Below are 12,610 nucleotides of genomic sequence, written 5' to 3' on the forward strand. Positions count from 1 at the left end.
CCGCTGGGGCTCCGCCGCCGCCGCAGGGAGGCGAGGCGAGGCAGGGGAGCCGCCGCCGCAGCCCGGGCAGCCCCTCGGCCGCGCCCGTGCCCCCGCCGGCGGGGGATGCTCCCGCAGGCTGCCGCGGCCCTGCAAGCCTGAGCCTCCGTGCCCTCCCCGCCGACCGGCCCGCGGCGCAGCCGCCCGCCCGCCCCGCGCCCGGCCCCGAGCGGCGGGTGCCGGGCCGGCGCGGTGCGCTGCGATGCGGCTCCCCCGCGGCGCCCGGAGCCGCCGCGGCGCGGCTGAGGGCGAGCGGCCGTGAGGCGGGGGCGTCCCGGCCCCGGCGGTGCCGAGCTCGCTCGGAGGTGTCGAAGCACCGGCGCCGGCCATGGCGGCCGCCGCGCTGCCCTGAGGGCCCCGCCAGGGAGACCCCATCTCTGGGGGACGCCCGACCGCCCGGGAGGCTTTGAAGGCGTTTGCGAGTTTTGCCGCCTTTCCCCCCTCTTTTTTCCCCTTCCCCTGCTGTCTTTTGGGGTTTTCTGCCAGCTGCCTGCCCCCTGCTCCAGGGGAGCCCCTCTGCCTGCCCGGCGGTTGTCCCCTCACCCGCTGCCCCTTCCCTCAGGGCATGTCCCGGTCCAACAGCATCAGCCCCCCGGGCTTCGGCGGCCCTGCGCCGTGGGCAGGTACTGAGCAGCACCGCTCAGCCTGGGGCGAAGCGGAGGCCCGGGCCAATGGCTACTCCTACCCACTGCCTCCCAACAGGTCCTCAGGCAAGAAGGCCTCCCGCATGTCGAGCAGGTGGAGGAGTGAGGAAGACTACGATCCCCAGGCGAGCCGAAGCCGCGGGGAAAGTGGCTGCAGGATGATGAGCTTTAGGTCCAAGTCTGCCTGGCAGGACCACAGTGACGACAGCCGACATCACCGGTCCCGCCACTCGCCCGGCAGCGATTCCCCTGCTGCCCCCAACAATGCCAGCCCCCGGCAGCTGGGGGAGCAGGGGGAGGTACGGCCCCGGTCTGTGGAGCTGGGGCTGGAGGAGAGACGCATCAAGGCCAAGATTGAGGAGCTGGAGGAGGAGGACGGGGACGAAGGGGAATCTGAGGCGGCCTTCTCCATGGGTAACTGTTGCAGCAGCCTTCTGCAAATCTTCAGGTCTAAGAAGTTCCAGTCAGAGAAACTGGAGCGCCTCTATCAGCGCTACTTCTTCCGGCTCAACCAGAGCAGCCTCACCATGCTCATGGCTGTCCTGGTGCTGGTCTGTGTGGTCATGCTGATCTTCCATGCTGCGCACGGCCACTATGAGGTATCCTACGTCGTGGTGCTCTCTCTGGCCATCCTGCTGATGGTGGTGCTGTGCATGGTGTGCAACCGCAATGATTTCCACCAGGACCATATGTGGTTGGCATGCTACTCTGTCATCTTGGTGATCCTGGCAGTGCAAGTGGTAGGGGTTCTGCTGGTGTGGCCCAGGAGTGCCTCGGAGGGCATCTGGTGGACTGTCTTCTTTATCTACAGCATCTACACGCTGCTGCCGGTGCGGATGAGGGCCGCGGTCATCAGTGGGGTGGTGCTCTCTGCCATCCACCTGGCCGTCTCCCTCAAGATCAACGCAGAGGATAAATTCCTCCTGAAGCAGGTAGGTGAGCCCCTAGCTGGTTCGGGTGTGCGCTAAGCAGCCCCCACCTGCCCACTGTGTTGAAGGGTGAGGAAGGGGGGGTTATCTGACTTCCACAGGCCTGCCCGATGCTGGAAGGCTAACAGGGCTTTCAGTCGAACCCCTAGGTTACCTGCTGCAAGGTGGGATGTTGTACAACTTGATGGCTAGCCTGTAATCTTGGTGCTTTTATAGCTGCGGTGTTTCCTCATTGCTGCTTTTCATTAAGGCTCTAAACGTTTAAGAAATGTGCCTTACTGACGTGACCACTGATCCAGCGCTGTCAGCTAGCCCTGCTAATGCCCTTCAGTTGTATTTAATATAAACAGCCCTGCGCTAAGCATACCCGTGGAATGGTATATGCGCGTGCTGCCACGTTACTGAGAAATGCGTGGAAAGTCTTGCCATTTTTCTCAGCTAGAGGTTATCCTCGTGTGTCACTCCCCAGTCTGGATTCAGTGTCAGTGCGGCGCTTGCTTAAGCGTCAGCATGCTCCATGGGAATGTGGAGTAAGCTTTTGGTTTAGCAGGAAGGTGTTTTGCTCTGAGATGTGCTAGAAATATCTAAGGTGAAGAAGCCCACAGTTCATATACAGCCAGAAAAAAAAAGTAGTTGTGTGGGTTTTTTTTAAAGAAGTATAAATGCAAATTATTATTTAGCTGTGATATGTTTAACTGGAGCAGTTCAGTTCACGGGAACAGTAAGACTATTATCGAATGTATTACAGTGCAATTTTCAATTACCGTATCTGTATAAACAACGGCAATACAAGGCGCCACTCTTCTTTTCAAGCAAAGCAAGCAGCCTTGGGGCTCACAACACCTTGGCAATCGGGAAACCATTGGCTTAAAACTTTGTAGCTATGTGGTAATCGCCATCCCTCGGATGAGCAGGACTCTGAACAAGGATGAGCCTGTCGCAGAGTCAGCCCTGACGCTTGTATGTAACCAGGGATTGTTTATTAAATTTGGGTGTTCGGTAGCTTTACAGCCCTATCGCATAATAAAAAATGCAGTGCCTGCCTTGAGTCTTACTTCTAAGTTGTTCTGCATTCCACATATTGCAGTATCAGGAAAAGTTGTAGGGCTTAAATAAAACTTCTGTAGGATGGGGCTGTTGCTGCTCTGCTCTACGAAATAGCACGTGAAATTTCTTTTTCTTCCTTCCCTCTATTGTCATCCCCTCCGTTAAGACTGCTTGGACAGTTTTTGGCTTTGTTCTTAGTTTGTTACAGATATTTTTATGAACTGTACATGGCGTATTTTTCTTACGCTTGATATAAATGGCTTTTTGTGCATTTCCAGCAGAGCATACACTGTAAGTGGGACAGTTGCTGTTTTTCTGCTTGACTTGAAAAAGTTTGCTAATGGCCTCAGCTATTCCTTGCTGGGGCTCTGCTCCTGCAAAGCCTTGTGCATGCTCTTAACTTTATAAATCGGGACTTGTCCTGTTGAATTCAGCATATTTGGAGACTGTAGTATTATATACAAAGGCAAAGCTCATTATTATGGCCAGAAGACTCAGCAATCTGTTATGAGCGAAGTTGAGTTTGGAGGATACTAATGACTGCATAAAATACTGTTCTGTTGGAAAGTGTTGGTAACGGTATTTTAATGGGAAGGAGCCTAAATCACAAAGGCCAAATGATTGACCCCCTCTGTAGAGAACCTGGGATAATGACAGCTCCCTCCCTTTACAAATGCAGCAGGGTTTTTTATAAAAGGTTGAGTTTGTGTATAAATGTGCACTTATCGAGGGTAAAAGAATGGGCAGTAGGTGATGGTATAGTATGCACGAATCTGTGCATTACATAGCTGCTTTCCCTTTCATACTAGCGCGCTGGGTTTTCTGGCAGTTTGACAATAATTGTTCAGTTAATAAGGAATATTTTGGGAGTACTCTCACTTTGTTTTCAAAAGCAGAGTGTCTCTCCATATTGCATATTTACTTTTCCTACTAACACCAAATGCCGGTCTCTATCTTGCTGTGGTCTACATTGGCGTAGCTCTGTCTGAATTCAGCGGGGTTGTACAAGGCCAAGAATCAGATTCTTTGCACGTTTGCGTATGAACATGAGCTGCTATCTCTGGCTGTCTGATAGAAAAATCTGTTTCTGCCAGCACATCACCTCACAGCTATTAGCAGGCTTTCTTCACTGGGGCTGTATCTCGTTGCCATGGAAATCTGTTGTGTTCAGCTCTGCCCCACTGATGCATGCAGGCCCTTCAAACTAACAGGGGTGAAGGTAGATGAAGACCAGATAAATTGGGAAGAGGGGGTTAAGTTGTTTTCCATGACTTCACGCTGGCAGTCAATACCAGCCTGGGTTTTGTGGAACTGGAGTGGATGTGAATGCATTTGTGACTACGTGACCAGATGGTTCTTTAGCCACCACAGTCACAGAAGAAAGGCTCGTTAGGATGTTTATTCTCCTTCCTCTCTTTTTCATGGCATTTTAAATCATAATACTTAAGTGAGTTCTTTGTGTGGGGTTTTTCTTTTAATTTTCTCCCAGTTGTTTCCAAGCCAGGAAAAATCATACGCTCTTGTTATGATCCACTAACATTCAAAGCTGGATGACTCTTGTGTAGACTCCTGAGCACTTTTATGAGGCTCGGGAGCCCATTAAAAACCTCGCTGCTCCTCTTGAGAAAGACAGTGAAATTCTTGGTTGTAGGTCCCTTTCAGGAGAAAGGCAACTTGCTGGATTCCCTTGCTGAGGATGCAGATTTTGTTGTCCGAATTACCTTCTCCTAGCACTACTGGACTTCTCTGTCACCAAACTCTCTGGTCCGAGGTGATGCTAGTCAGGCTTCATAAAGGGTTAAGGCAGGCTGCTATTTCTGAATCTGTAAGGTGAGAGGAGTAAAGGTAAGGAGTAAAGGAGTAAAGGTAGTTGTGATTGTTCTGTCTTAACTGAGCTGCTTTTTAAATAATTCTTCTGGGGTTACTGGACTTTGAAAGCAGGCTCTGATTTCTGTTTGCTACCTGGAGGAGTCTGGGCTCTGTCTTTCAAAAGAGTGCCCTGAGCACTCCTCGCAAAAGCAGCAGGTATACTTAGTACCGCTGCGAGTTTGATCAGGTAGAGGGTAATGATCTTGGCTTCTTGAATTAATGAATGATTGGAACAAAAAAATGCTAATTAATACAAATTACTGCATTATATTCAAAAGTTATCCAATGCTGAGGGAGCGGAGAAAAAGAAATCGTGTGTTTGAGAATTTACTTGCATCCAAAGACTGGTGCTGGAAGCAGAGCCCATAAATGTGTGACGCTCTGCCAACTACAAATCTTGATTGCTTGAAGATTTGTGTGTTTTTTTTAATGTACCTATGATAAATTAATTCTAGAGGCACAGCTCTCGGATTTATTGTGGAAGAGGTGACTGCATTTATCTTCAGGTTTGTGTCCTTGTATTATTCTGGGATAGTTTGGATTACAAATGTGTTTCAATGCACGCAAGTCTGGTTTCCTCTCTTTGTGTATATATAGTGTATGTCTTTATAGCCCAGCCTTTCCATGTGTGGGTTGTGATACGCTTTTGGACTCTGAAAACTTAATCAACTCCAGGATTCATATAAGAAGTACTTCACGTGTGAATGAGACTAATTCTTAACTGGGAAAGAAATATACTATTTATCAATAAATAAATGATACTGAGATTTATTCTATGTTCCAGTAGAAACAAACTACGTAGCCGACCCACGAACTTGTACAGACACATGGGAAGAACTTAGAGCGTATGGGTTGCAGATGCTTAACTGAGGTCATGTGAGTAGACCAGCTGCCCTCAGTGCAGATAGTCTTGAGTAAGTACTGGCACTTCTGTAAGACTTGGGACTAAGGGACAGGGAGTTTCACAACAGAGTTTATTGGGCTTTGAATCAGACTTAAAAAGGGATGGGGATTGTGTGTGGGAGTGGGTGGGGGACCGGGGTAAGGGATAAGAATGCCATATACAAACATCAAACAAACTTGTGGACTGAGGTTAGATTTACTCCTGTTTTCCCATCCAAACCTGTTTTATTGTAACTTTCTGGGGTTCTTTGTTCAAGGATACATTTAAACCTTTGTGGTTTATTAACTCAGTGTGAGTGGGTTACTGTTAAGGTACCATGAAAACAGAAGACTGGGAAAGATAAATACTTTTTTTTGTTTGTTTTGTGTCAGTAACCTCATTGAAAGAGAAACTGAAATGATCTAATCTCTTCTCTCCCCAAATACTACGGCAAACCTTCTGTAAAGGCTCTCTGATAGCACAGTTCTGAACAGCTTCCCCAGCACATGGCACTGAATCAAGACTCCTGATGTTGAACAACTCCTTGCTCGGCCCCTTTCCATACACCTCCATCATAACAACATTACATTAGTACTCCTCATCCTTCACTTCTGAGAACTGTGTATGTATTGGCCTGTCTTGCTGTCATTCCATGTTAATGGTACCTGACTGATGTGCAGCTGCCTGGTCGGTCTCTCTCGAAAGTGTAGCATTTCAGTTTAACTGTTTCTAGGAAGGTGCTGGTATGAAAACGTGTGCAGTCTCTCTTTTTCCTTTCTCTAAATAAACTATAATTTCAGCAGGGCTAAAGACAATTTCTTACTATAATATAATAACGACTTGAGTCTTGTGGATATCCTCTATCATCTCATAAAGATGCTTTTCAGATGTATTTTAAATAGCATTCAACAAGAAGCTAGTCACATAGCAGGAGAAATAGTACTGTATGTTCCATCTCATCCTTAGCATGCTTAAGATATGTAGGTGATGACTGATTTTGAGACTAACAGATTCTCAGAAGTGTGTTAGTCAAGTCACTATATACTGCACTTTCATTGTCTTTGAGTGGCATTTATGAATAAAGAAGGAGAGATGAGCTCCCTGAAATGCAGACAGATCTGTATGTCACTTTTCTTGTGGTTGTTTACTGCCTGTTTTACTTAAGTCCACCTGGAAAGTAAATTTGAGTAATGTTTATTCAGGATGTGATTTTAAGGCACTTGGCCACATGGGGCTGTATACTGTGTGCCTCAAACAGCACTTAATGTCCTATTCTGCATAAACACTGGTATCAGTAGAGCTGCTCATACAGTAAGATGTGCTCCAGCACCGCTAACAACCGAAGACTCTGCCTGAGCCGCAGTTTAAAGTTAGTAAAAATTGATGATTTGTGGTCTTTTGCTCAGAAAAAAAAGGCAACCTGAAATACTCAGTAACTGTTGCATTGATAGTTGCCTTCTGTCACAGAGGTCATTAATTAAATCCCTGGGGCATTGTATATCAATTAGTCCTTAGCAGGAATATTGTCTGTGTCTGTTGGGAATGCATGTGTTGCTTGAGGCTTACAAAAGCATATCTGTTTTTCTCATCTCCTAAGTTACCCTATGATCTTGCCATCTCCTAATCTACCCCCATGCTTTATCCTCCTTCCCACCCTGCATTTGTTTGATATTTCACTGTAATGTTCACTGATAGCAGTAACTGTTAGTGTAATAGCTGTTGAGTGCTGTGCATCTATTTTCTCTGTGTTCCTGGATTCTTATTATGTTCGTTGTCTTGGTAAACTGACCCATTTGACTCATTTCTTTCAGCCTTGCAGTAGCAATCGCAGTCTTATAGCTGGCTGGGATCTTGGTGGATTAAAAATGAAACCTGATGGGGATGATCTAGGTGCATTGCTCTGCCAGATGCACTAATTCTAGGAAAAGGCTTGTCCTTCTAAGCTTTTTTTATGGCACGCTTGAAAAGGCAGGGTGTGCAAGTTCTGTTTATTTTTGGAGAGGTGAAAGTATTTCAGCAAAATGTTGAGGTTCATTTTGATGCATGAGGCAGAAGGGTAGCTTTCCATGCCCTAATCTTACAAAGCAGTCATTGACTTGTCCTTCAGTGTCTTGGGCTTGATGGCTTGGTTTGACACCAGTGTGACCCCTGTACCCTGTCAGAAACCTGTCCAAGGCAGGGCATCTTATTTACATGGCCTTTTGTGATTAACTGCATTCAGAGGATTTATCAGCCTGAAAGGCAGTGGAAACAAAATGCTGATTACCCTAGTGCTAAAGGCTTGCTGCAACTGGTTGTGCCCTCTCGGAGCCTGAATAGGCTCCAGTGCTTCCTAAATGCCCTTTTGCTCCGAGTTAGCTGTTGCTTGGGCAGCGCTGCTGAGGTCTGGGGTGGAAGAGGACTGGGACTCTGCCCAGCTGGAATGTGAACTTTGGGCACCAGACTGTTCTCCAAATGTATTCAATTTGTGTTTGATTAGCTAATCTTTCAGTCATGCACCATAGCATGCTCTCAGTCTTTTAAAAAAAATTGGAACAATTGCTAACTTTTTGGCCATTGCAGTAGTTGGAATAGTTACAGTCTTTTGGGAATAGCTGGTTTTGTCTTCATATTTTGATACTGGTTATCACTCTCATCTTCTAATAGAACTAAAAGAACTTTCCTTCTGTCCTGGTACAAGAGGCAATGAAAAATCTTCAGCAACAGCTGAAACACTGAGAGGTAAAAAATTAAATTAATTTGACAGCAGCTTCTGGTGTGTGATGGAGTGGTCCATGCTGTAGGTGGTAGTGGCTTTTGATAAGCAGTGCTTTGAAAAGTTCCTCTTCTCTCTCTCTGTTCTGTCCCCCCTGCCCCGGTGCAGGTGGGTGCAGTTCAGAGAAAATACTCATTTTTTGGGGGGGAGGTAGAAGACAGGGCTCCAAGTTTTGCTACCCTTGGGCAAGCTTTATCTTCCCATCTGCTTTATTTTGCAGGATTTACATGGTACCTTGCACAGGTAACATGTACCCAGAAAATGTAGTGCAGAGGGAGCTGGAGTGCACCAGACTCTCCTCCGAGCCTTCCAGCTGCTACACGATTTCATGATGTGCTACATGTGGGTTTTTTCATGGCCCAGAGCTGTTGGACAGTGACAAAATGTGTGCAAGGAATGTGAAGGTTCACAGCTTCTGGGAAATGGGTGGGGTTCCTGTATAACTGCTGTGTGACTTTTTTTCATCTCCTGAGAGTCCTGTGTTTTGATGTGGGATATACTCCGTGTTGGTTCCTTCCCTCCTTCTGAAGTCTAGCCTAGTGATCTGAACTTGCGATATCTTGCATCCAAGGGATGTTCTTTCTTCTTTTTTCTTTTTTTTTTTTTTTTTTAGAATGGTGATGCTTAAAAAAAAAAAAAAAATTGTCTTTACCTGAGATGTATCCTGCTGCTGCCAGAAGTTTAATTTGATTCATTATTATGGAGTCCTCAGGCTAGGTAAAAACCCAAGGGGAAATCTCACGTGAATGAAGAAACACAACCCCAAAGATATTAAAAAGGACAATCTAGTTATGAGGGGGTGTGAGAAACAGACAAGAATTTTAATATTTGTCTCCTGAACTCCAAAATGTTCTCACCTTATCATAAGAAAGCTTGAAACTTCTAGCACTTAAAATGGCTGTCAGGGCAAGACAAGAGTCAAAAAGCTTTTTAGCACCTGCAACTGGACCACTCCCAAGGAAATCTGTACTTGATGTTTTATGACAGTGATAAGTCTTGCCAGCCTCATCGCTGGCAGGTACAGGAATGGCATCATTGAATGGATCTGTGGTAGAATTTATCAGGAGATGGTCTTGTTCTGACACTTGGAGAAATGGACTGAACACAGTTTAAAGCCTTTAACTTCTGCTTTCAACTTTGCGTTTGAACATTTGGGAAGCCCTTCTCCCACCAGAAGCCTGGTACTTAGACAGGTGTGTGAACTGCTTCAGCCAGACACAGTTTTGCACCACAAAGGTGATGCATTTAGACCCATGGTTTAAGAGTTCATGGGTAGCGGTGGCATCACAAACGGTATTGCTTCTAGTGCCAGGCTGGCCTCACTTGATGCTGAGTAGGATTTTTCATTACAGCATTCACTATAGAAAGTTTCATTGTATTGGCAGGCTTTGTTCTGCAAATAAAATATCTTTATGTACTTTTTTTCATATTTGTAAGTCACTAATGCAATTGCGATGTATCCTTACTCTCTTCCCCAGACAGCAAGAATGCAAACCATGTTTGTCTGTTTAAGATGTTATCCAGACTGTCTGTAGTAATAACATCAATCAAATCCAGTGTGCACTGTATGGTCATCATTTGTGGCTTCTCCTACTTCATAGCAGCAGAAATACCAGAAAAGTATATTTCAAAGCATCCTCAGTCCTGCCCTGATTTTGTTTTTAATTCCTCTAGCTAGACTACTTCTGCAGCTTGAGTTTTTATATGAAATATTAAACTTCCCTTTCTTTTCCTGAAGGGTTTTACATATCCATGCAACACCCATAAAATTTTTTTCCTGTGAATAGGGCCTTTGTGGTACTGCAGTGCTTGGCTATCATCCTCCTTTTTCCTGGGAAACCTTGCTTTTGGGAGGTTGAGTTGGATTAAAGCTGCTCTACAAACTTAACATACATATTCCACTAGTATCAGAGTGCATCTTTGCAGTCAGTAAACAAAGGACTGTTCTGATGCAAGAGAGGGGGAATATACATGAAGAAAGGTTTGTGGTGTTTTTTTCTTTTTCCCCCAGACATTAGAAATTGATCTCTCAAAGCAGCAACTTACACCAACTGTTTATTCCTTAAATGTGTTTGCAGCTGGTATAAGACATTCTGTCTCACTTCATAGTCAAAAGAAAAGGCTATGACATTGCTTGCAAGAATCTGTCATAAAACATTGCTAATGCAGACAGTTCCCTGGCTGTATTTTCCCCTCCAGGAAAAGCCGTGGCTTGTTCCCTTTATTCCCTGCTCTAGACTAAATGCTACAAGCACTGATCTCTGTGTCGCTCACGCTCTGAAAACTGAATTCTTAGAGCTAGCGATATGTAAGGGAATACTGAAATCAGTATTTCTAAAAACAGTAGTTTGCTGGTCAGCCCACAGATGACAGAGCTGCTCAGACATGCTTGCTGAGTGATGAACTCTTTCTGTTTGCTGGGAGGCACCCAATGGCAGCTTTGTGAGTGTATTCTTCCTTAATGTGTGGGTATTTATGCACAGAATTATACAAATGCTTGGACCAAGGGATATGTTATTAATGAAAATGTTTCCAACTGAATGAGATTGGGGGGGGGGGCAGGTGGTTACTAGTAATCTCATAGAGGAAAGGAAGAAATGCTCAGCAGTACTAGGAAAGGAAGATACTCTGTAGTGTGGTGGGAGACTGTAATTAAAATGTCAGTCTCTCTCATGCTAAAAGCTAGCTGCAATCTTTAAAACCGTTAAACATGAAGTAGGTTACTAGTGTAGGAACTGCTATTGTGTGGTGAACTCTGTGTATCTTAAGGCCAGGAAGGACTACTGAGCTCATTTAACACTGCTTGCTGAACAATTCTTCTCTTACATTTAATGATTTCTTCTGTTCAGATGGTATGGAGGGGAAAAAAAAGTTTTAATGACAAATTGCACAGTATTTGTCAGTTGAAAAAGCAATCTGCAATGATCTCTGAACTGAAGGTGAACTAAACCAGTACCTTTTTTCTTCTCCCCTCTTAGTAAGACAGGATTATAACACCCTGTGATGGAACATATTTGAGGTATTTTCCTTTTTCAAGGTGGTATCTTCTACTTAAAACATAACACAGATGGTCATGTTGGTTTGTGAAGGGGCTCTGACATCATGCGCAGATTTCATACTGGGGAATTATGTTCTTGCCTTTTTGATTGTTGTTGAATATGGCATTTTTCTTTGCTCCATTTCTATTCTGGACTCTTCAACAGTATACCACCAAACAGCTGCTGTGCATATGTGGGTTTTACTATCACATCTGAGAAATTTGCAAGGCTGTTAACAAGCCAGAAAAATGAGGGTAAAGAGCTCAGGCTTGTATCTTCTTAGTTGTGTTGGTGTGCTGGAGCAAGTGTCATCCCCCTGGTATGACAGATGAACTGGTAACTTTTGAAAGCTACAAAACCAGAGATGATATGGTTGAAGAATACTTGTGGAGGTCAGCTACGCCATCCCACTGCACCAAGACAAGACCAAGTCAGCCTAAACTGTTTGTGGCAGGTACTAAGCATGTATCCACCTGAAATAAGCCCTCCTTTGTATCTGTGCTCTTTGGGGTCACAAAGGTACTGATGTGCTTTCCTGTTTGTTTTATTGGGGTTTTTTTAAGCAAGCAAGCAAGCACAGCCCTGTGTAGCAGCAGACAGGAGAGAAGAGATGTCCATGACTAGAGCTCTCTGGCTGCTCTTAGCTGAAACTGGCTCTTAGTTCCATTGTTTCACCTATCTTTAGTTCCCACCCCACCCAAAGCCTGCAGTTCTTTGTCACAAACAGTACCTTTGTATGACATCTGGCACCGCTGGGTCTTGTTCTTGAATGAGGTCTTCTTGAAAGCACTGCAGTACAAGCAATAAGCTTGAAGGTTAAGTGTCCTTTCATAGGTGACTTTCCTTTCAGTGCCTAGTCCTTCTCAGCTGCTAGGGTAGATGTACTTAGTTAACTTATTAGCACTCCAGGGCTGTTCTGGGGACTCAAAAGTGTGTGCTTTTTTTCAGCTGTGGCCAAAATGACTCTGAACAAATAGTCAAGGAAGTACTTCCTGAAAATATGTTAATTTCTCATTAGAGGAAGTTAGGAGACTGCATTTATTTTTTTTCCTTCTTCCCTAAGTTAGATAATGAGTATCTGGCTGTAGTTATGACACTAAAGGTTTGTCCAAATAATGATGTCTAGGAAAGGTGACCCCAGGGTGGATTAGTTAAGTCACAACATAGAGCCCTATATACAGAGACTGAAGTCCACTGCTGAAATCACCTTACTCTTCTATTTTAGATGCAAATGGACCTAGTTAATTTAATTCACATCCAGAGGGAATGCAAACTAAATAGCGATGCTTGTTAAGAGGAGTGTTCACACAGGTTTAAATAATTTTCTTCAATTTATTTTGATGAACTTTTCTGAACAAACCCATGTTTACTGTAATATCTCCAGGGTAAGACTGTAGCTTGTGTAT

General features: G+C 45.0%; 1 protein-coding gene across 2 annotated transcripts in view; it reads left to right on the top strand.

Annotated features, from left to right (window-relative positions):
- Positions 1–306: 306 nt before the first annotated feature.
- Positions 307–12,610, top strand: part of ADCY5 (adenylate cyclase 5) — a gene marked incomplete at its 3' end in the record, with an annotated part of 214,657 nt that continues 202,353 nt past the window's right edge. For both annotated transcript variants that reach the window (XM_082001557.1, XM_082001558.1), the window contains exon 1: positions 307–1,615. In XM_082001557.1, the coding sequence (XP_081857683.1) occupies positions 605–1,615 (1,011 nt within the window). In that variant the 5' untranslated portion in view covers positions 307–604. The remainder of the gene's footprint in view (positions 1,616–12,610) is intronic.

Source organism: Phaethon aethereus, assembly GCF_964289735.1.
Source record: "Phaethon aethereus genome assembly, chromosome: 6".
NCBI classification, from domain to species: domain Eukaryota; kingdom Metazoa; phylum Chordata; class Aves; order Phaethontiformes; family Phaethontidae; genus Phaethon; species Phaethon aethereus.